Source organism: Emydura macquarii, unplaced genomic scaffold (assembly GCF_026122565.2).
Source record: "Emydura macquarii macquarii isolate MOO-44397 ecotype Brisbane River unplaced genomic scaffold, CSIRO-AGI_Emac_v2 contig_1790, whole genome shotgun sequence".
NCBI classification, from domain to species: Eukaryota; Metazoa; Chordata; order Testudines; family Chelidae; genus Emydura; species Emydura macquarii.
This window is the reverse complement of record NW_027131927.1, coordinates 8,003,410-8,026,572: the sequence shown is the minus strand read 5'-3', so window position 1 is coordinate 8,026,572 and position 23,163 is coordinate 8,003,410. Positions and strand designations below refer to the sequence as shown.

The 23,163-nt window shown below is 49.0% G+C and overlaps 1 protein-coding gene across 2 annotated transcripts in view; it reads right to left on the bottom strand.

Moving 5' to 3' along the window:
• Positions 1-1,050: 1,050 nt before the first annotated feature.
• MFHAS1 (multifunctional ROCO family signaling regulator 1) overlaps positions 1,051-23,163 on the bottom strand; it is a 77,131-nt gene continuing 55,018 nt past the window's right edge. The window contains exons 2-4 of one of the 2 annotated variants that reach the window (XM_067556872.1): positions 19,201-19,486; positions 11,472-11,903; positions 1,051-3,720 (exon numbers count right to left, since the gene is read on the bottom strand). In XM_067556872.1, coding sequence (XP_067412973.1) covers positions 19,356-19,486 — 131 coding nt within the window. In that variant the 3' untranslated portion in view covers positions 1,051-3,720; positions 11,472-11,903; positions 19,201-19,355. The remainder of the gene's footprint in view (positions 3,721-11,471; positions 11,904-19,200; positions 19,487-23,163) is intronic. The other variant, XM_067556873.1, reaches the window with a different exon arrangement.

Sequence of the window (23,163 nt, the reverse complement as noted above, 5' to 3'; positions counted from 1 at the left end):
CAGTGGTGATAAATGATAGAACTAGGAGCAATGGTCCCAAATTGCAGTGGGGGAGGTTTAGGTTGGATATTAGGAAAAGCTTTTTCCCTAGGAGGGTGGTGAAGCACTGGAATGGGTTATCTAGGGAGGTGGTAGAATCTCTATCCTTAGAGGTTTTTAAGGCCCAGCTTGACAAAGCCCTGGTTGGGATGATTTAGTTGGGCTTCGTCCTGCTTTGAGCAGGAGGTTGGACTAAGATGACCTCCTAAGGTCCCTTCCACCCCTAATCTTCTAGGATTCTATGAACGTGTGCCCTGCTCTCGCCAGCTCAGGTAGGGCTGTGCCCAACCAGGGGCTGATCTATCAGCAGCTGCATGGAACTTGCTGGCCAGCTCTCACTGCTTCCCAAAGCACAGCCACTGCTGCCACCAGGGGAGCCCCAGCTCTTGCACTGGCTTCCAGGGCTGGCTTGGAAGTAATGCAAGTGCCTCAGATCCCAACAGCTGCCCGGGCTTTGAGTGCAGTCATCCCTTCATCAGGGAGACTCTCCAAGCATATCCCAGGGCCTTCACGCTTGCAGCCAGCACTGCTGTCCCCACACAATGGCTAACCTACCCCTCCCATTCTTGTGGCTCTGACATCTCCTTCAGCAGAGCTCAAGCTTTACAGCTTGTCTACACGTACAATCCCTCCTGGCTTGCCCCCTCCTCCTACCATTGCTGTGAGTGAGTGCCATTTGGAGAAACAGCAAAAGGCGGAGTTTATATGTTGTCTGGTATTTAGCTACAGGAACTACAGGAGCCCCAGAGGGTCACATGTGGTGTTAGAGAACAAGTGTTTGCAGTTTGATAAGTGATATGATCTTTCTGAGCTTGTATTTTACCACAATTGTGGACAAATAAGTGAGAACAGTAGCTAGCACTCAGCCTCAGGCTCCCCAGTCAAATCCCAGGTCTACAGGGTTATGTCCATCTTTATGTTCACAAAAATGTAACTGCTCCTTGGGTCTTCAAAGCCTGGGGAAACAGAGGTGGCAATTCTGTGCCGAGTCACATGAATCAGAGAGAGGCCTTCTTTCCAGTTAAGATCATATTTATTTTCCATTTTTTTGGCGACAATATTTTTAAAATCTCTGCCCAGTTATGCAGATTAATGAATAACTGTAGCTACAGCATCAGCATTACCCCCAACAGCCCTGGCTGTCCTTGCAAGAGTGCAAATCATAAGGCAAAGTCTCAAATAAGCAAGTGCAACTTTTAGGAGGGAAAAATATTTGGGCAGCACCCTGACACAAACCTGGGAAATGGGTTTTCTACCCGAAGAGCCATGAGAACAGAACAGCCTCAAGGGGCAGTTTCCAGCATGGGGGGACCTGTTTGGTCAGAATCATTCTTGTGCTTATTGGCATAAAACGTTGCCCTTTTCCTGAAGAGCCTGACACAGTTTTTCCAGTGATGCTGCCCCAGCAGAAGCCAGCCTGAGGTCTCAATAGCAGAGTTCCCTGGGAGTCTGGCTGTAGAGCTTGCAGGTGATGAGACAGGAGGGAGTTTGCTGCACGGAGAGTGAACGTTGCTGCCCAGCAAAGGAGCATTTTCAGCTGTTGGCTCCTTTGGACGTTCTCACACATTTCCTGCACCCCCCGTCAACACAGTGTCCGGCACACTTGAGGACAGGCTTTGCCACTTTGAGGTAACAGCACAAAAACTAATTCACCCCGGTGTAACCTCCATCGATCAGAAGCGTTACAGCAGGGACCACACAGGCTCACGTGCCCAGAGAAGCTGAACACAGATACCTACATTTATTTCAAAGGTTTACAGTTGCCTAAAACCCCTTACCAAGGGCTGTTCAAGGGAAACCATCTCCTTCAGTTGTGACTCCTGTTGCACAAACCTTGAGCTGCCTTCAGAGACTGCAGCACAGACACACCTGCTTAACTCAAATCACTTCTCAGACTTCAGCTATATTCAGGTTGAAAAGTGAATCCTAAAATGTTTAACAAAAGCCGAACTTGGGGAGAATGACACCACGCTGAAAAAGGACTGTCCAGCAGAAACTGAAGCTACTGAGCCAAACTCATCTCTGGTATAACTCCAAAGATGTTAACACAGTTATGACAGGGATGTACATGGTCCAGCAACAATACAGTACTGCAAAAATACTCCAAATTTCTCACTCTACAAGACACTGAAAGTAGTTTCTGACAGGTCCCACCTTTCCATGCTCTCACTGATTAGGTACATGTAGTTATGCACATTTTCTGTCAACACACAAACTAAGCAAGCAGAGTGACTGCTGCATTTGAGTTTCATTTAACTGAAACCACCTTTTCAGTCCTGGGATTTTGCTTTTAAATGCAATATAAGATGCTACTGGTTAGAACTCAAGGAATAATGGTGCTGTCTGCCTCCCCTTGTTCTCCAAGGGGAAGTGATTTATTGGGTTGCTCTTTTGAGCCCTCCTGAACTGTGCTAATTTCTGTAGGACACAGATCAGCCAGCAACCTGGAGTCTGGCAATGGGCTCTCTGGCTGAGAACATCTGCTGCTGGGAATTTACCTTCCTACTTAAATGGAGATGAATTCACCATTGAAGTAAATTATTTTCTGATACAGCCAATAGGCTCTACTCCCTCATAACATTCTTAACCAATAGCAGAGTGTCCTGCCCTCCTGTCAAGGGCCCAGGGTATAGAGCATCCTAATGGTTTAAAAACCCTGCTGGATTGTGACAATTTAACTCCCAAGGATAGTATGGCTGCGAAGGATGAGCATGCATGCCGAAATTTTGTGTTTCCCTGGCAGTCCTCAGCACCAGTCTCCTCCATTACTGGCAAGCGACATCAGTCTTCCTGGTGATTAGCCACAGATTACTTTGATTGACCATCGAGTTCCCCTGCTCCTTGCCATTGTGCTGAAGCATGGCACTCAGAAGTGAGGCATTCCTAAACTAGTATTGTTCTGGCTGCCACCACCTTGTTCTGCCTCGGGTGGGGGGTTATTTTGGGTTTCTTGAAAGTGAAGAGACACCAGGCTGATTAACATCAGGCAGCATATCCTCATTGTGGTGAGGGGAGAACATCCCCAGCAGCATCTGTGCCTGTGAGCTGCTGGACAGTGACAGCCTGGAGCGTACTTGGCAAGCTAACGTTGTGTGTGAGGGATACAAAAACAGTGACAGATCCTTCAACATCCCAACAACAAACCAAGAGGTACGTGGCAGGGTTCTCAAGCAGGACATTGGACCCAGTGGCCACTAACGCTAGAAGCTTTACATTGTGTAGAAAATTAAATGATTTTGCATATTACAAAAATAAAGATAAACCACATTTGTTTACACTAGCTACCGAACAGCAGCGAACCTCAGGTGAATGATCCCTTTCACATTGAACAGAACCCAAACCAAAGTGCTCTAAATACTGCCATCAATCCTGTAATTATGGCTTATTTGTGTAGAGCAAACAGAATCCCTGAGAACAAAGCCTTCACACCATTCTTTTGCCAAGCAGCTCTTTCTTGGAGGGTGATCATGATTCTGAGGTTCAGGTGTAAAACATGAACTCTGTTCTTCTTTAACAAGCCAAGGCGTTTATTCCTTGAAAACATCTCAACTCTTCTTGTCAGTGCGTCCACAGATCACGCTGCGTCACTGGGAAACGCTCCTCCAGCTGGGAAAGAGATTCCCGCCTGGGGTTCTTTTTTCCTCACATAACATCACAGCAACAAATCACTAGTTTCTTCCTCTGGGGAAATAAAGAGAGAGACACATAAGTGGCAGTGAAGAGAATGTTTTTGGGAGTGATAGGAGATCCTTGCTATTTATCCAGCCCCAGCTTTGGGCACAAGCCAACCTGTATCCAGGTGGGCATTCAGTGCCTCCTGCCCCTCCAAGCAGGGACTCTAATGAGGGTCCACAGCTGGAGAACATGCAACCCAGCCCCGTGTGCCCTTCGAACATTGGTGTCCTTGCTTTCCCCTCTCCCCCAGCTCCCTTCCACATTTGCAGGTGAATTTAGGTCACTGGTGGGTTTTGCGATAGCGACAAGCAGCCCATCACTGAAGAAACTTTCAGCATCAACCTGAGGGGGATTTGAACCCAAGCTCCCAGAGACGACAACTTCATGTATATTAAACCATTGCGCCAACAGGGGCCCATCCCCAAGACATTCCGCTCCTGGAGGAGCCTCCTTTTTATTGAGCCAGAGGATTTGGAGGTTTCCCCCAAAACCAGAGCTAGGGAGTTCTTAGCCCAGATTAGCATTTCCAGGCCTCTCCAGCTGCTGTGGGTTTTACCGGCACGTACTGTACAATAGCTGCTGCTGATCACCTCACTTGAGTAGTGAAGTTATTGTAAAGGGGGAGAAGCTGCATCTTTAGCTAGCGACACTTATTTTCAGTTAAAAGAAGCCAGCTACACACTCCCCACTGACTCTGGCTTGTACGGCTTCAACTAGTCATGACTAGAGTTTGGTCCAATCCAGAACTCCATCTGTGAGTGTCTGTGTTCCCGATATCGGGGGGAGTGTCAGATCTTTGCAGCTCCAGCTCAGGTCTAATTAGGGGACTTCCAACTGCCCCTAGATTCACAGTAGCTGACCATTCAGCATTCATCCAAACCTGCCCAGCCCCAGCTGTGGCTCAGGTCATGGAGACAAACACCAAACCAGTCCTGAAAAGGAGACAAGGCTTCCCATTTTAACATGTGCCTCTTGGTTCTGCACCATTTCTCAAGGTCTCAGCCTCAGTGTGGTGTGCGCACTGACTCAGCCCCCCAGGCTGTCATCCCTGCGGTAGCACTCCTGCAAGCCCTTCCTGCTCAGGTCTCTTGAAGTTGGTGGAACATCACAACATCTGTGACTTTCCACAGCACAGCAGTGATTGAACAGCAGATTGAGGGATGCAGCTTAGGAGCTTTCACTTCTGGATCTGGACTTTAGATGCTATAGAGAAATCATTGCTACTACTGTAAAAAAAAACCTCTCCAATCAAGCTGGCTGGGAGCTGCCTGGCAGACCAGCCCTCCCGTGGTCACTGCATGCTATCAGTGCATTTTACATTAGTGCTGAGCAGCGAGAAGGTCTCCAGTTTTCAACAGGCTCACTGACTATTTGATCAGGCCCAAAGGGTTGATGTCAGTCTACATTTTTCTCCTCCAGTTAGCTTCCTAGTGACAACCACTTCCCAACTCTCAAAGAAGTCAGGATTTCGACAGTGGCGTGTGGCTTTTTTAGGGGTCACCAACCGCAAGTGAGCTCTGCTGTTGGATAGGCCAGGATGAGCCTAAAATGCTCCACACCAAAACGGTGGAAAGCATCCCGGTTAGCACAAGGGAGCCGGATGCTCCCTATCCCGCAGACTCTGCTATGCAGAGTGGTGCCTTGTCCTCATTCCCCAGATCTTATGTTCACTCTCTCCTAGTTACCCCACGAAGTCCCCTCACCCTTCTTACCCACCCATCCTCCTTCACAGGAAACATCCAGGTGGGAAGCCAATCCCTCCCCACCGCTGCAGGCAAAGGGGCTCCTCTACCCCACCAAGGTCCTGCCCCTGGAGCCTGGGCAGGGATGGATCCTTGGGGTCGGCCTTAGGCAGGTGCTAGATCAAGCTTCTGGCTGCCAGGAGGCAGAAGGAGCTCTCCTCCGTCCCAGCCAGAAACCTGGTGGCTGACCATGCAAGAGAGGGCTCCTCTGGCACTCTGCACCCCAGCACAACTCCCAGACCTATCTTTGATGCTACTCCCAGCTTTGCCAAGCAGCAGAGCGAGGCTCACCCTGTTCTCCAGGATGTCGCTGCTGCTCGCAGCTTCGGGAAGTGATAAGCACGAGCAGCAGTGCTGGAGCCATCTGCCCACAGCTTCACGAAGGCAGTGCTTGCTGCGCGCCCCACACAGGACACTGCTGCGAGGTTCCCATAGGAACCGCAGGGGCCCAGACCTCACGAGGAGGAAGCAAGCGCTAGGGTTTTGCAGACGCTGAAGGCACGTGGTCAAGGAAGCCATGGGCTCCTGCCAGCCCTGAGCGCGTCTGTGGCTGAATGCTTTCCTGGGAGTACACTCTGCTTCTGCTCGCTACGCAACAGGACTGCGCTGGATGGCTCTCTCTGCAGAGGGACAGCCACTGCCTGTGAGTGCTCTGCCACAGCTGGTCAGTCTGACACCTGCCATGTGCGTCCACGCCAGCAGAGCTGGTTCCAAGGGTACCTGAGAACGGGGAGCACATGCTCCCTAGGGACAAGCCAGCATGGCGGCTTTCAGATCCTTGTGGTGTTTGCTGACTATGGATACGCTACGCAGAGCCTTTCCCTGTAGTCCCCCAGTGAGCACCAGGCTACAGCCAGGCAGTAATTCTGTCAGGGATTGACATAAGTCAGTTTCCTTGTTTACTGAGTGAAGCGTCAAGAGGGAACTATGCATTTGTCTGGGGTTAATGCAGAAGGGTTTCAGCAGCAGCCTGCCCTCTCTCAGCAGTGCCAAGGGCAGCATGCAGGCCCTGATTTGCCCCTCTTTCTGGAGCTGCTGGCATTTCACACACGCACTGTTTCTTCCTCTGCAGTAAGCCTCAGTGAATGTTAAGTGCTTACAGTCAATATCCAGCTGCAGATTCCCTGTCAGATGCAATATTCAGGCACACTGGGAGGGGCTGCACCCATCCAGTCTCCTGTGCAGTCACTGAAGGAGGCTGATGGGAACTCTGTTAGAGTCTGCCTCCTAGGAGCTGGGGGTGTAACCAAATTCAGACAGGCAGCTCACACCAGATCAAACAAACAAGCACTTGGAGGAGTCGGAATCTGAGTAGGTCTTTGTGTGGGAAATGCAGCACTGCTGGGGATCTCTTAGCAGGGAAGTATTCAATGGCAAAGCTCACTCTGCTGCTCTTTAGATTTCACCAGGTAGCCCTTCCTGCTAGCAAACACGCAACTGAGCTTTGTTTCAGCCCTCCTGTCCTGGCACCGTCTTCTCACAATCAGATCAGCATAGTTCTCACAGCGGGATCAGTAAAGGGAATCGTTACTAGACACTATATTAAACTGGGTTTGGCCACATGCAAACAAACAGGTCAGCCAAGCAGACCAGTTCACACAAGCCTGGGGGCAGCAGATGAGCTGTCGTGAATCACCTGACACTAGCGCCAATGAGCAATGCTTGCAACTTCAGAAGGACATCTGTCTCTCTCCACCTCCCACCCCCAGCAAGATTTGCTGCAGGACCTGCTCCATGGGGGAAATCTGACAGGACTGCAGGGGCCAGTGCAAGGCACTCCATACCAGTTAAACCCCACACAGCGGCTACACTGGAGGCTACTGGCAGTGCAGCCTCATCGGGATTCCTACACATCCCTGCAAGCCAGAAAGGGTCTCCAAGCCAGCTCCACCAGCAGTGGGACAAGTTTTTACACGGCTCCAGTGGCTGCAATACCAGTGCCTGGCCTGGCAATTGCTGGCCTGGCAATACTGTGGCCACTGTTCCCAGCCGCTGCTTTGAAGAGGGGTTGCAGTGGATTGTGTGACTGTACTGCACTCCAGCCTGGGGTGGGGATGCATCACCTCTCTAGCAGCGCACAGACTGAGCACCTGGGCAGTACATGGGCAGAGGAGATTTTGTGCTCAGAGAGGAATGTCGCTGGCAAGCTCAGTGTTTACCCGGCATGGTCGGTGGCAGGAGGCCTGTGGCTCAGATCAGCACATGAGAAACACGGCCAGGAGAGTGATCAGGAAGGGCATAGTTTTGCTCCGACAAGTGACTGAAGATGGCATTGCAGGGCTTCCTATTCACTGGGCTTCAATGGGTCTGCAGCGAATACCCAGCTTCCTAGCACGGGGGTGGGGGTGTGTGTGTCTCCGCACGCTTGGCAGGGGAGCAAACACCACACCATGCTCTCCGCCTGGTAAGCCAACCCCAGCAACCAAGGCTCTGCAGTCGCAGGCTTAGACCAGAGCCCAGCTCACTCTCCCAGAGGTGAAGCACTCGCTTGGCACGGAGGGGGCAGGGGAATGAGTGGCTGCATGCGGAGCCAATCCGTGGCGCTTTTGCAGCTGGTTTCTCAGCACATCTGCATTTTGAGGAGAAGCGGGAGGATAGGAGCAGTAACAGCTGTCTGCCCTCAAAGGTGAATGAATGACTGCGCCCTCTGGAGGCAGGGGAGTCCATCATATCACGTTTCTGTGGGGTGGCGTTCTCCCCAGTGTTTGCCCACCTCAGACGGCCCCTGTACACTTCTACAATGGGGTAGGCGGACATCAAGGGCAGTAGTACTTCGTGGTCAGCCTACCCCACCCCTGGGACAGCCCTTGAAGGGTTGGAGGGACCTACGGGTGCTGGGAACAGACGACTTGGGGAAGGAATCCAGACAGTGGACATTTAAGGGAGCAAAGCCTTGCAGAGAGCAGGGCAAGGCTCCTCTCTGCCCCCGCCAACTGGGAAGGAGGAGTTGGGAGAAGGGAGCAGCAAAAAGGCCACCTGCTCCCTGCCCTGCAGGCAGGCACTGGCACAAGATGGCTGCCAGCTGACCCCTCCAGAGTGGGAGGCTCCTAGGAATGGCATTCAGCTGAAGGGAATTGGCAGAAAGCCCACTGCATCTCAAACCCAGGCCTGCAGCACTGCCAGGCAGCAAATCTCTCCAGTGGCAGCTGTAAGCAGCTCACGCTCTGCTACCCACAATCTGCTCTGGACATAGACCACAGGAAGTCCCGCCTCAAGTGGTCCAACAGGCAACATACTCATGGTTCCTGATTGGCTCCCTGCCTTATATACACCCAGAGGCATTCTGGGAAGTCTGCAGGAAATAGTGCGGCTCTCCTGTCGCTGCCAGGACCACTCCTGCTCCTGAACCCCTGGCTTTGACCTCGGCTGGATCTGCATCTGGGCTCCTGACCCAGACCCTGAAACCTGTTTCTGACCCTCGGTATCAGCCCCGTCCTGGAACTTGCCTCCCAACTTCTCCACTGCTCTTGGCCTCAGATTTGGCCCCGGCCTGACCCTTGAGCTCAGCTGCCCTTGTCAGGAGCCTGACAATGGGCAAAGCCTTGCAGCTGACATATGTCCCAACCCCAGCTCCAGGGAAAGGGCTGGAAGGGGAGCTCTTGCTTGAAGGAGGGTAGGACTGACTAAGCCGAGCCAAAGACACCTGAGGTACAACCCCGGCTCCAGGGACAGCGCTGAAGGGTGGCAGGGGACTCCTCCTGGGAGGAGAGAGAAGACAGACTAGCTAAGGTGAGACCCTCCCCCAGCTCCAGAACAGGGCTGAGGGGGAAATTCCTGCTCAGAGGAGGGAAAAAACTGACTAGTCCCAGGAAAGAGACAGAGGAGTTACTCCTTCACAGCCCAGCCACCACAAGAAAGGCTGGAAGCAGCTTCCAGGGTGGACCAAAGGAACTGGCAAAGAACTGCAGATCTCAGGCAAGGATGGCAGAATCCAGAGACCTGGGCAAAGATGTCGACAAGCTGGGCAAAAGTAGGTCAGTCTAAGAAAAGCGACGGAGGGACTGAAGAAACAGTATTTGGTTTCCTGAACAGGGTCCCTGGGCTGGACCCAGGGGGGAGGGACAGGCCTGGGTTTCCCTATTTCTCCTCAGACCAAGAGGGAAGATCTGGACACCAGAAGAATAGGCCAAGTATCAACGGCCCCAGATGGAGGTTGGAGGGCTGGGCTCAAAGGGTTTCCTATCTGGGGCTTTCCTTTTAAGCCCCAAAGGGAACAGACTGTGCAGGAATCTGTCCAGTGGGCTAGGTCACATACAGCCACAGACCATGGCATCAGAGCAACTAAATGGGGCGCTGGATGAAGAGACCCCTGCACGGGCAGGCCCTCTGCAGCTGAGAGGCACCCCTTCCCAGCAGTGTGCGACTGAACCTCTCCACTACAGCCTCTTCTGCCCTGGAGTTGACTCGGCTTGCCCTGGATGGGACAGCTGAGCCTGCTGCAGGAGCCAGGAGAGGACCAGGAAGGAAGAAGGGGAGCTGCCCCGCTTTTCAGAGGATACTGCTCCCCATCCACCAACAATGTGCTGCCTAGTGGTTCCCTATCCCATCTCCAGTCCGTATCTCCCAGTGGGCCTCAGAGGGATGGGGGAGACAGCATTCGCCATGTGGAGGAGTGGATGGCCAGTGCTCCCTGCAGGGTGGGGAAAGGTGCGCCGCATTCACTGTAATGGGGTGAGGGGCATCAATACTGCCTGAGCGTGCATGTGGCATGGATATGATGTGGGGTGGGGGAAGAGCATGGCTCTCCTAAAGACACTGTAGAGATTCCTGCGCTGCAGCCAGTCACATAAAGTGGGTGGGTTTACAGCCACTGAACACGGGTGCTCCCGGAAGCAGTCTGGGAATGCCAGCCAGGAAATGGGAATCCTGGGCTGTTTTTGATGGAAAATGTCATCCCAAATCAGGACAAAAAAGCCACAAAAAGGTGAAGTTTTGGTGGGATGAAATTCCTAAATGTTTTACCTTGGAGACACTGACCCATTCCTACAGTGGGATCACTTCTGTGTTTCCAAAACCAAAACGTGCCCCCCCCCCCCCCCCCCCCCGACTCATGGCTCTGCGGTTGCACAGGGCGCTGGCAGCCTCGGAAGCCGACCAGGTGAGCTGCAGGAGAACAAGGCATTCCAACGTGGTCAGTCTGCTGGAAGCTGCGTGTTCCCGTGGCACATTTGGATCCCGCCAAATCAGTGCTTTTTGATAGAAAATGTCCCAGGGGAGAATTTTCAGCCAGCTCTACTACTTGTTTGATGGGGAGCATTAGTAAATGGAGGATCCTTCTCTCAAGAGAGCAGATAGAACAGGGAGGGGCAGTGGCATCTTCCCACCCCACCCCAAAGAGTGTCGTTTGTATGGGAAGGGTTAGGAGAGCGTCCTCGCTCTCCATGACAGTGAATTTAGCCGAGGATTTAAAGTAAACAGCTCTGAAATTTAAAGAACTTCAGTTCACGGTTTCCTGACTGCTCCTCTTACAAATGCCCCGGAGAGCAGGAAGTCTGTGTACAGGCAGAGTGTGGGTTTGCGAGTAACACAGCACCAGCACAGCAGGGACTTAAAATGCTTAGCTGACTGCTCAGCTGCCATTCAGTTGCTCCTAGACTCAATGTGCTCCAGACCAGGCATCACATGTCAACTATAACCTAGCACATGCCAGCCATGTCCCTGACTGTCCTCTTTTCCATCTCAGCCTTTGCTACATAAAGGCCACTCCAGAGTGAATTAGGGTCACGTACATTCACAACCCCATGGTTAAAAAATGCATCTGCATTTCATGGTCAGGGACAGTCATTTTGATACTGGAATTCACATCATGTGAAACCTTTTCTATTAACAAGCTGCCTCAGCCCATCCCTCCACCAAATTACTGGAAGAATATTTGTGCCATCAATTGAAACGGTGATGAAGAATCAGACCCCACTGGCCTGCTTTACCGGTCTGCTTTTAAAGTGATATAATAATTACATGCACGCTGTCAAACCCCACTGAAAAGCACGACTGATGCAACCCCCAAAAACTCACCTGTATGGGAACAATTCCAGGAAGCTCCACAACAGCAAGTCTCAATAGACTTTTCTTCAGTTACAGCTGAATGAACCAATACTGAGAACATTTTTATATTCATCAATAGGTCCAAATGGGTGCACAGCAGGTAATCCAGGGTTCCATAGATTTTCATTGCCAGTGCTTCATCTCCATCCATTATGCCACCATCTGATAGCTGCAGGATTATTGTGTCACGTCACATGTGGTCATCCGTGACCTTCAAATTGCACTGTACACTCAAGTTCTCCAGAGTTCCCACTTCAAACAGTTCAGAGTTCCAAGGTCTAGTCTTGCTGTAAAGGCAGGATTCCAAAGCCAAGTGAGACAGAGTGCTACAGATCCTTCAGCCACACTGCGGTTTCACAGACTGCCCGATAGAAAACCTTTAGCACTAGCATTTCCATTCATCTGGAGAGAAGGACAAAGAAACCATCATGTAGCAGCCGGCTTTCGTGGCTTATAGTGCTCATCATGAACAAATAAATACACATCTTGTTTTCTTCCAGTTGCCAAATATGGTGGGAACTCAGGCTAAATAAAATGGCCCTTTTTCAGAACAGACAGTGCTGCTTCTGTCCTGGGTTTGCTGGCAGAGGAGTCACCATCACAACTACCGCGGGACTGGGGCATTAGTGTTACATGCAGCATAGGGCAGACTGAACTAAGATTTGGGCCACAAGTTTTGCAGCGTTTACGTTACATCTCAGACTCTTTTGTGAGATCTGAGGCCTTTTCTGCAGTAAGCAGCAGCAGCAGCTGCCACGGTTGGACAGCAGCGGCCATGGGCTAAGAAGCAGTCACATCCTCACATTCCAGCTCAATTGCAACGCCACAATGGAACATCAGGGTGCTAAGAAGGGGCTCCTGTCCTAATAGTACCCACCACCACCAGATACAGAAACAGATCTTAAGATGTTTAAAGAAAATGTTGTCTGATAGCATGCTGTCTGGCAAGGAATCACTGATCTACAGTTCTGATTGTGAAATCTCTACTTTATTGTTTTGCTTTTATGGTTCCTACTTTTCTATTATTTATCTGTATGGTTTCTGTCTGATTCTTTGATTGTTTCTATCTATTGCATAACTAATTTTTCAAGATTTAAATCAACTGAGGTGGTGAGGTATGATTGGTTTGAGAATTGTTTCGTAATGGGCTAGGACTGGTGAAAAATACTGTTTTGTAGTACTTTAGTTTAAAATGGTTAAGGTACAGCTAAGCAAGACTCAAGCTTAACTATATAACTGGGGTCCAAAAGGAAGTTCTTTGGAACCGAACTCCAGGACACAGGCCAAGAGCTGCCAGACCTCAACACCCTGCCAACCATATTGTGCAGAAGCTGGAGCCCCGGGTGACCTGATCTTGACTGGCCACCAGAAAAGTTTGGCTGCCTTATTGGGAGTAGTGAGCATTGTATACTTAGCGAGTGTATTCTGTTCTGGTAACATTAAACAGAGGTTAAGGATATTACTGTGTAAGGCTCTTTCACTGGTAAAAGGCTCCGCAAACCTGCCAAAGATTACGCCCTGAGCCCTAGGAACTGGGAAAGGGTGGGGGTGCCTAAATTAACTGGGTTACACCTTAAGCCCATGGAAGGCTAAAGGTGGGGTGCCCTAGAGTGTGCAGGTAGCAGTTTAGTTTGAGATTGGAAATCTACCTGCTTCTGAGATCTAACACCTTGTCAAACAAACCAAAGGAGGACAAAAATGGAGTTGTGCGGCTGTGGTTCAGGAGATCTATGGTCCCATCCTCATTACAGACAGAGTTTTGTTTGAAAACAGCATTAACACAACTCAACACAGCTTCCTCCCTCCCCCAACCTGTCAAACACAGTTGGCCCACTTCAGGGAGACATGGGCAAACTGTGCTCAGAGCTAGATACAGACAGTGAACGAGACAGAGAGAGTCTAAAAGCAGGAAAGAATAGCAAAGTATGGTGGTGGGTATGCATGTGTGTCATGTGCCTGAGCCCAGAGATTTCAACAAGCAGTGTCAGATGCTTGTGTTCCTGAGAGAGGGCATAAGTAGCAACGCGGGGCAATGCCCCCTCAATTCCCCTTACCACAAATCTAACCAGATCTAAAGCAGAGGGGACAGGGGGCAGGTCATTGAATACAAACAGGGACCCACATCTCAAAGAGCTTCCAGTTACAGTATGTCAGCTCCATTCCTTCCTCCCTTTGTGTATTCCACACATGGATGATTGACAAGCAGTGCTCAGACTGGAGGTAAGTGCGAGCAAGCCAGCAGCAAAGATACATGAAGTACTGTAGATCCCACTGGCGCATCTGCAGTAGAGAGCTGGACTAATGCATAACGTCTTGCAAATGTGTATCTGGAGCTCCAGGTGGCTGCTCTGCACATGTCCTGCATTGAGACATCCTGCAGGGATGCTACCAGGACAGCCTGTGCTCTCATGGAGTGTGCAATTATGCCTCCGGGAGGCAGGACGTGAGCTAGCCTGTAGAACTCGATAATGCAGCCAGAAACCCACTTAGAAATCCTTTCAGAGGATATAGCTTGACCTTGGGATCTCTCTGATATCATGAAAGAGAGAGTCTTGGTGACTTTCTGATGGGTCTGGTTCTTTGCAGGTAAAAAGCCAGTGAATGCTGGAAGTCAAGAGAATGAAATCTCTTCTCCCTGGGAGAAGGGTGGGGTTTTGAAAAAAAAAGACAGGTAGGCGAATACACTGGTTAAGGTGAAATTCAGAGACGACCGTGGGAAGAAATTGAGGGTGAACGCAAAGGGATACTTTGTCCTTCTGAAATACCGTAAAGGGAGGGTCTGCCAGGTGAGCTCCTGGCTCGCTGGCCCTCCTGGCTGAGGTGATGGACACAATTCCACTTTCCTGGATGGTGGCACAGGAAGTGGGAGTAGAGAAGGGATCTGACCATCAAACAAAGGAGGTGAGGATCCTGATGGGAACGGTCACCTTGGAGTTGATGTGGTCCTTGTTGGATGAGTAGACTGAGTTGAGCCAGGCCTGTACACAACATAGATGAAGTCTGGCAAAGGGTGTCACATCAGAACACGCTGCCACACGACCTAGCAGCGATAGGCACATTCTCACTGTAGTCTTTGGTCTGTAGGAATCAAAGAAATCAGGTTGCACATCATTTAAAACCTTTCTGCAGGGAGGAAGGCTCTTGCAGAAAGAGTCCAATGTTGGCCCAATAAAGTTTACCATCCTCACAAGGGATAAAATAGACTTTTCTCTCTTCACGCAAACCACCAGGGCTGTGAGAATCTGAATGAGGAATTGAGTAACTCACCTGACCTCCTGTTGAGAGGGTCCTAACAGGAGCCAGTCATCTAGATACAGAAAAACTTCATGGCTTTGATATCTCATCAGTGCTGCCACCACAGAGAAAACTTTCATAAACACTCTGGGCGCTATCGCTAGTCTGAAGGGGAGAACTCAGAATTGGAAATGCTCCTGGCCCACCATAAACCATATGAAACTCCTGTGAGAGGGGTGAATGTCTGTATGAAAACATGCATCCACGTCAAGAACTGCGAACCACATCTCCGCTCGAAGAGAGGGGACTATTGACGCTAACGTAACCATCCTGCATTGTGACTTTTGAAGGAAGATATTGAGTTGCTGAAGATCCAGAATGGGTCTCCACCTGCTGTCTTTTTGGGGACTAGGAAATCCAGACACTAAAACCCTCTTCCTTGATACTGAGGTGGGATGCTTCTATTGCCCCTTGGTGTAATAGGGTTTCCCCCTCCTATTAAAGAATCATCAAGTGAGAATGGTCCCTTAAGGGAGACCAGGAAGGGGGTTTGTAAGGTGGGAAGGAATATCCTTGATGGATAATCTCCAAGATCCTACTGTCGATCGTGATCAGCTCCCAGTTCCAGGCAAAAACATTAAGATGGCACCCAAAGGTGATGGAAAAGGGGTAGGTGGCATCAGAGATGGCATGTGGGTCTTGACTAAGTTGTCACAAGTGGCTCCTAGCAGTGGGCTGGGAATGGGTCATGGTGGTCAAGAGGGCTGAAAAGCTGGGCCTCTCAATCTTCTGTCACTTGCATGGAGGCTGGGCAGGATGCTGGTTGTAGAAAGCAAGAGGAGGAGGAGGAGGAGGTTTTGATTTATGGTCTTCCTCTGGTGCTTCCTTCTTGGGACTGGTGGGCAGATCCCCAAGGAGCAGAGTGTGGACCTCAAGTCCTTTAACAAATGAGGAGTCATCAGTTTTCTCATTGAAGAGGTTCAGCTTGTCAAAGGGAAGGTCTCGAATAGTATTCTGCACTTCCCTGAGAAATCCCAAGGATTTCAACCAACAATCCCTCCCCACAATAATACCAATGACCAAGCTGGTGGATGCTGTAATTTGCTGCATCAACTGCAGCCTAAAGAGCCAATTTCGCCACCAACTTGTCCTCCTCCAGAAGGGAGAGGAATTGGGCTATGTTATCAGGGGATAGTTTGTCCTGAAAGGCCGCCAGCCTAGAATAGTTGTTGAAGTCCTACGTGGCGATGCAGAATTACAAGCCTGCATAGGAGAAGACCCTTTTCCCCCAGGAGGTCAAGTCTCCTGGAGCCTTTGTCTGACGGGGTGGTCCTTAGGTATTGTGACCTAATCCTTTCTGTAGCAGCCTGTACCACCACGGAGTTAGGAGCAGGGTGGGAGAACAAAAATTTGGCTCCCTTTGCTGGGACAAAATAGCACCTGGCAACCCTCAGAGGTGTGGGGGAGCAGGATGCTGGGGGTGTCGATCTTGCTGGTTCCAAAATGGCTTTGTTAACGGGGAGAACCACCTTACTTGGACCTTGAGGCTACAGTTGGTGGTGTGGGCTTAGACTTCCTCCAGAGATCATTTGCCAGCCTTTGCACAAGTCCTGGAATTACTGATGATTGTCTGGTGTAGATGGGGAAGAGGAGGAGATTCCCATCAGGACTATCAGTACCTGTGATTCTGGTTCGATGTCCTCCTCCTTATACACCAATGGATCTGGTTGTGGGCAAGAAGGAGAAGAATGGAAAGACTCCTGGGTGAGTCCCAGACATCTGCTATAGGGATCCCTACCATCCCCAATAAAGTCAGAAAGAGGAGCCAACTGTTTGAGGGAGACCCCTTAGCATGGGAGCCCATCAGTCCCTAGGGATGTCATAACTATAAAGGTAGCGAATGAGTTCTAGATCACCTGTCCGGGCTTGGCTCTCTCTGGGGGGATGAAGGAGAGGCCAACTGATCAGATTCATCTGAATCTGAAAATTGTTCCTGTTGGAATGGCGGAGCTGTCAGCACTGGGTCCGTTCTGCCTGATGGTTGTAAGTGAGATGACTCCTGGGACACCAAAGTAGTATGGGATGAAGATATCCTCTGGTGCCATGTAGGTCTGCATATGTCCTGGTGTGTAGAGGGATCAGATGGTTGGCACCAACGGTACAGGTGCTTCTCTGGGCATGGCGTGTTCTTTGGGCAGCTAAATCAGTACCAACAAGTCTGGACCCACACCCATGGACAGGACCAATGGTTGGCTGTCTTTATGCTTCAGTGCTGGACCACCATTCTTCATCCTACATGCTTTACCTTCGAGCTTGAGTTGTGTGGGGTTTGGGTGTTTTTTTTTTTTTTGGCAGAACTGTTTCTTTAGGATCTAAATGTTAAAGGTTTGCATGACCTCGAAGGACTTGGGGAAGAAGCACATTTCTTAGTCACTGCTGGGGATCTGTCCTTGCGCCCATGAGTGTGCCTCTTTCTCTCCAGGGCTTCCCATGAAAGTATCATAGAATCCTAGAAGATTAGGGTTGGAAGGGACCTCAGGAGGTCATTTAGTCCAACCCCCTGCTCAAAGCAGGGCCAACCTCAACCAAACCATCCCGGCCAGGGCTTTGGCAGGCCACACCTTACAAACCTCTGAGGATGGAGATTCCACCACCTCCCTAGGTAACCCATTCCAGTGTTTCACCACCCTCCTAGTGAAAAAGTTTTTCCTAATATCCAACCTAGACTTCCCCCACTGCAACTTGAGACCATTGCTCCTAGTTCTGTCACCTACCATCACTGAGAACAGCCTAGTTCCATGCTCCCTGGAACTCCCCTTTCAGGTAGTTAAAGGCTGCTATCAAATCCCCCTGCACTCTTCTCCAGACTAAACAAGCCTAGTTCCCTCAATCTCTCCTCATAGCTCAAGCGGTCCAGCCCCCTCATTTTTGTTGCCCTCCGCTGGATTCTCCCCAATTTTTCCACATTCTTTCTGTAGTGGGGGGCCCAAAACTGGACACAATACTCCAAATGAGGCCTCACCAGTGCCGAATAGAGGGGAATAATCACTTCCCTCGATCTGCTGGCAATGCTCCTACTAACGCAGCTCAATATGCCGTTAGGCTTCTTGGCAACAAGGGCACACTGACAGCTTAGAAATTGAAGGCTCCACTCCTAAGCATGTGTTCAGAAGCTCATTTGTTGAGGCCAATGTACAGGAGGGCTCCCTGGCCGGATCTGAGAGGGGCCTCATGGCCTTCTTCAACAAGTGTTCCTAAGGCAAAGCTCACAGGCTTTGTGAGTTCTCAGTAAAAATGAGTGACAAATACTGCAATTTGCAGAAATATGCATCTCACCCAGATAAAGACATTGGTGTTTGTCACTGACAAAAAAGGATCTAGGGTGGGAGAGGCAGTTTTTGAAGCTTCGGACCCTGGGTGTAGTTCCAGATCACGGGAAAGAAGTGCCCGGTCTGGGAAACTAACTAAAACTATAGCTATACTAAACTAAAAAGAGTAACTATTTGCCATTTTATTTATAGGTTTTCTGAAAATCTGAATAAAGAGAGGAACTGGATTCTAACTCAGGCCAGCGGTGGTAAAAAGGAACTGAGGTGGCATCTACCCGCACTGCCTCGGATACCCTCCCTTGAGAGTGCAAGGAGATCTACCGCACACATGCAGGCCAAGGGACGCTGTTTGTTAAAATCTCCTAACTCGGGCACCAAGAGCACAGGCATATCCACATGCGGAATACATATAGGGACTATCACTCGAAGAAGAATCAACTAAAAAAATTTGTCAACATAGTTATGTCAACCTCCAGCCACTGCTATAATTCCAGCGGTGGCTGTTGTCCACACTGCTCTCCTTGGGTCAGTGGAGTGCATCCTCACCAGGAGAACTTCCACCAACCCAAGGGGCAGCGTGGGAGGAGCTGAGACACCCATCCTGCATCCTGCCTGGTCCCGGCGAGCAGCAGCTGAGCTGCCCACCACCACGTCCCGCATGGTTCCTGGCTCGCAGTCAGTGGCAGCCGCCTGCTGCCACATCACGCTCAAGTCCAGGCTTGCAGCTGGGACCCGGGCTCCAGCCGCCGGTGGCTTGCCTGGTCCTGACAGCTGGGAACCGGGCTTCTCACCCCTCTCCCAGCCTGGACCATGCCCACTTTCTTGTCAATTTCAGGGTTCTAGTGGAGCCATGAAATTGACAAGTATGACAGCCCCTCCACTGCTATATAAGGGGATGCAGTGTCTACACTGACACTATGTCACCCAAGTTCTGCTGACAAAAGCCCTACACCTCTCATCAAAGTAGTTTTATTTTGTTGCAAAAACAGGGCAGTTTTGTTGGGAGGGGGAGGAGGGCAGTAGTGTGTACACTGTGCTGTTTTGTGACAAAACTCTCTAGTGTAAACCAAGTCAACATCAAACATTTCCCTCATTCAGCAAAACAAATCAAGGAAGAGGATTTTGCTTTACTGTACCTTTATTCTGAGAATGGGATGTCCACGTCCCACCGATAATTAGAACTGTCCCTGGGCTCTGTGGCTGCTAGTTTAAAAAAATGCTCAGCGAGGGCTTGTTTTGTGTAGGGTTTTAGGCGTGTACTGAAATGGGGGGTCCGTGCGTCTCTCAGAGCTCACTTGGAACAAGGGCTGATCACTGTTGGGGTTGGGGGATAAACCAGTGCGACATTGACTCGTTCGCTGCCATTCCTGGGGCAGATGATCTCAGTCACTCCCTCTGGTCTAGGCTGACTCAGTAATTCTCCTGAGAAAGAGAGAGAGAGAGAGAGAGAGAGAGAGAGAGGGGAAAAAAAAAAAAAAAAAAACACACATTGAACATCACGGCCATTTTCATAAGACAGCTCATTTCACTGAGACCCATAAGGGGGACATCTAAGACCAACGTCATCAAATGTTCCACAAGGAATTTTGTTATTCAACCCAACAAAATTCTCATCTGCATAACCATGGTGGTCATTATAGCTGGAAGACACTTTGCTCCAGACAAAGGCAACATCTGCCATTACTCCCTGCTCCCCTAACCTACATCATCATAGACTGACTCAAAAGCTAGACAATACAAATTGAAGTGGGTCTCTAGAGTCTAATGAAGCACGGACTGCAGAGTTGGTGTTCCTAATTAGGATTCAAGGGCAGATGGGATCTGAAATTTACCTTCCAACAAAGCTCTGCATACATGAGCTGAATTGTAGGCAGCTGGCAGATCACTGGAGAGAGCTATAGACATCCCACTATTATTTGTGTCTATGGTGATTGGCACCCTATACCCCCTCCCCTCGTTAGAGAGATTACCCTACTATGAAACAAGGCAGTAAAAACCTAGCAAGAGGGCTTTTATGAATACGCAGTGAAGACTATTTCTTTGCATAAACCAAAGGAGGCCAAATGTGAGCATCATTAAAAATTGAGGTTCTGGGATGCAACTTTCCCAGGGCTGCTGCTTTGTAGCTCAGAGATCATGCTGCCCAGGCTGCTGGCTCTGTTTGGCTAGAGCACTTCTCCTACACTCTCATTTAGTGAAAATGCCTAGTGCTAAATCCTGCTCTCAGAGGGACCTGTAGTCAATGGGAGTTCCAGGGGTGCATTCCAAGGCAGAACTGGAGGCTCTTGTACAGTGTGCCCATCTTCTTCATTGGCCCTTATGGAATTAAGCAAAGCCAAGAGCATTCAGCAGCTGCCTGCCAAGTGGCAGCTTTGGGGTTGGAAAGGAATTTTCCCCCAGGGCAGATTTGCAGGGGTGCTGGGGGGGTTTCACCTTCCTCTGTAGCATGGGACACAGCTCACTTGCTGGTGGATTCTTTGTACCTTGAATTCTTTAAACCATGATTTGAGGACTTCAATAATTCAGAGGTCTATTACAGGAATGGGTGGTGAGGTTCTGTGGCCTGCGTTGTGCAGGAGGTCAGACTAGATGATCATAATGGTTCCTTCTGACCCTAAAGTCTATGAGTCTAAATGAGAAGAGAGAGAAACAAGAAGAGCCCACAGCAGGCTCTTTTAAACGTCCCAGTTAAGAACAAGAAGTTGGGAATGACATGCAATTGCCTGCACCTTTAAATAATTTTTTGAGGGGGACAGGAAGGCTAAATCAGAAATAGAATAAAAGGTCAAATCTCTGACCTAGGGCTGTCAAACAAAAAAATTAATTGCAATTGTGAGATAAAAATGTCATAATTAATTGCAGTTTTAATTGCACTGTTAAACAATAATAGAATACCAATTTAAATGTATTATAAATATTTTTGGATGTTCTACATTTTCAAATATAGTGATTTCAATTATAACAGTATACAAAGTGTACAGTGCTCACTTTATATTATTTTTATTACAAATATTTGCACAATAAAAAAGATAAACAAAAAGAAATAATATTTTCAATTTACCTCATTACAAGTACTGTAGTGCAATCTCTATCATGGAAGTATAACTTACAAATGTAGAAATTTATTTATTTATTTAAACCATAACTGCACTCAAAAACAAAACAATGTAAAAGTGCCATGCTAAGGCCTGTATGTAAACAAACCTGTGTTTTAGTGATTGGCCAAACAAGAAGTAGGACTGAGTGGACTTGTATGACGTATCAAAAAATACTATTTGTATTAGAAAGTGGCCTGAGCCATGAGGCCTAGTAAAACAGGCCAGGTATGAGGCCTGAGCTAAAGTAATGGTCAAGTCTGTTATAAAGCAAAGTTTGCAGAAGTCAAGCTGTGAATGCTGGCAGGCTCACGGTAACTGGCAAGAACAGAGCGGACACATTCCTAAAGAAGCACTAGGTACAGAGCACTCACACAAGCACATTCCAAAAAGGTATCAGAACATCCCAGTACCCCAAAGATAACAAGGGCTTGCTGACCCGTCAGAATGACAATATGATGGATAGAGATGTTTTGACAGAACCATTCGATACAAGGTAAAAGATGGTATCTTACGACGTCATAGGGTGGCAACTACACCATCAAAGGGGCAATACACAACTTGTTTGTATCAGTATATAAAGGAGGGTCTCAAAGGGAATGTCTTTGTCTGGCCGAGTGAGGAACGGAAAGTCCCGCCATTTACTGAGCTGGTCCATTGTCAGGGGCATACATGTATTAAGTGTATTTGTAGCACGTGTAGGGTGCTTTTTACATGGTCGTTTGACAATAAACTTGGCCTGGTGCCTTTGTTGCTGAAAGGATCGGTGCTCTTATTGGATAATTTGACTGTGATTTGGTGTCTCGGTTATCTGCACAGAGCTGGGACAGCATACGCACTGGGAGGACACACACACAGCCAACAACTGACAACATTGGTGACCCCGACCGCTGATCTGGTAAATAAACGAGCTGCCCTCTGTAAGACTCGTGATCTAACATGGCAGAAAACCACGAACAGGGGAACCCACTTCTCCCCTCCCTGCAACTCCCCACGGAGTTTGATGAGGCATGGATGTGCTGGAATGCCAGCAAAGGCGGTCCATATACATTTTAAAGAGAGAGTAGGGAAGAAATATGGAACGGAATCTGTAAGGCTAGAGCATAGACTGTAGCCTGGAAAAATAATAAGAGTAAAAAATGTACACAACATGCCACAAAATTGGTGAGGCAACTAACAGAAACAAAGAAAGACTTAAAAGAAGTAAGAAAAGCAACAGAGCCCTGGAGCGCTCCCACTCTGCTAGCCCGGCAGAAAGCAGTCCAGAGACATTATACATTGCAGCATGCACAGGAACAGAATAAAACTGTTGTAAAAAATCTGCAAAAAAGAGAAGTGCCGTCCCCTGTTAAAAATACATGTGGTCAGGCTTCAGGTACTTACCCTGTGCCTGACGAATGGGGACAAATGTAAAAAGGTGGCCCTAGCAACATTTAAAAAAATGAAACAGAGGCTACCACATTGCACCATCACTGTATAAGAGCCAGGTTCCAGTAAAACAAACTGAGACCTAGACTGGTGCCTGTCAAAATGGGAGAAGTAAGTGCACAGGAGGGGGAAGTAGCAAACAATAGTTTCACTGGATTGGTAAATCAGAAAGGAAAAAATGGAACAGTTCACAGAGCACATTAGAAGACAGGAACTGAGACTTGATCACAGAGGAATAGATAGAAAAGAATTTCAAAGTAAAAAAATGGAGAGTAAGCAATTTAACATCTAGAATTAATACATTAAACACATGGAGTTGTCCAGAAACAGTTAACTACAGCAGGCAATGGCTCTCCTGCAATCTACTTGGCATGCAGACAAAAGCAACAAACACCGGGGGAACAAATTCAGGTTTCCCGAGAGCAGGTAACGACCCCTACTCTCCTCTCAGAGCCAGGATAAAAACCAGGGATGCAGGTTCCCAACTGCTTTAACACATCCCCTACCTCATTACTCAGAGCTAATAATATAAACCAAGAAAAATCTTAACTTTAAATAAGTCCAGTAAGTTATGTT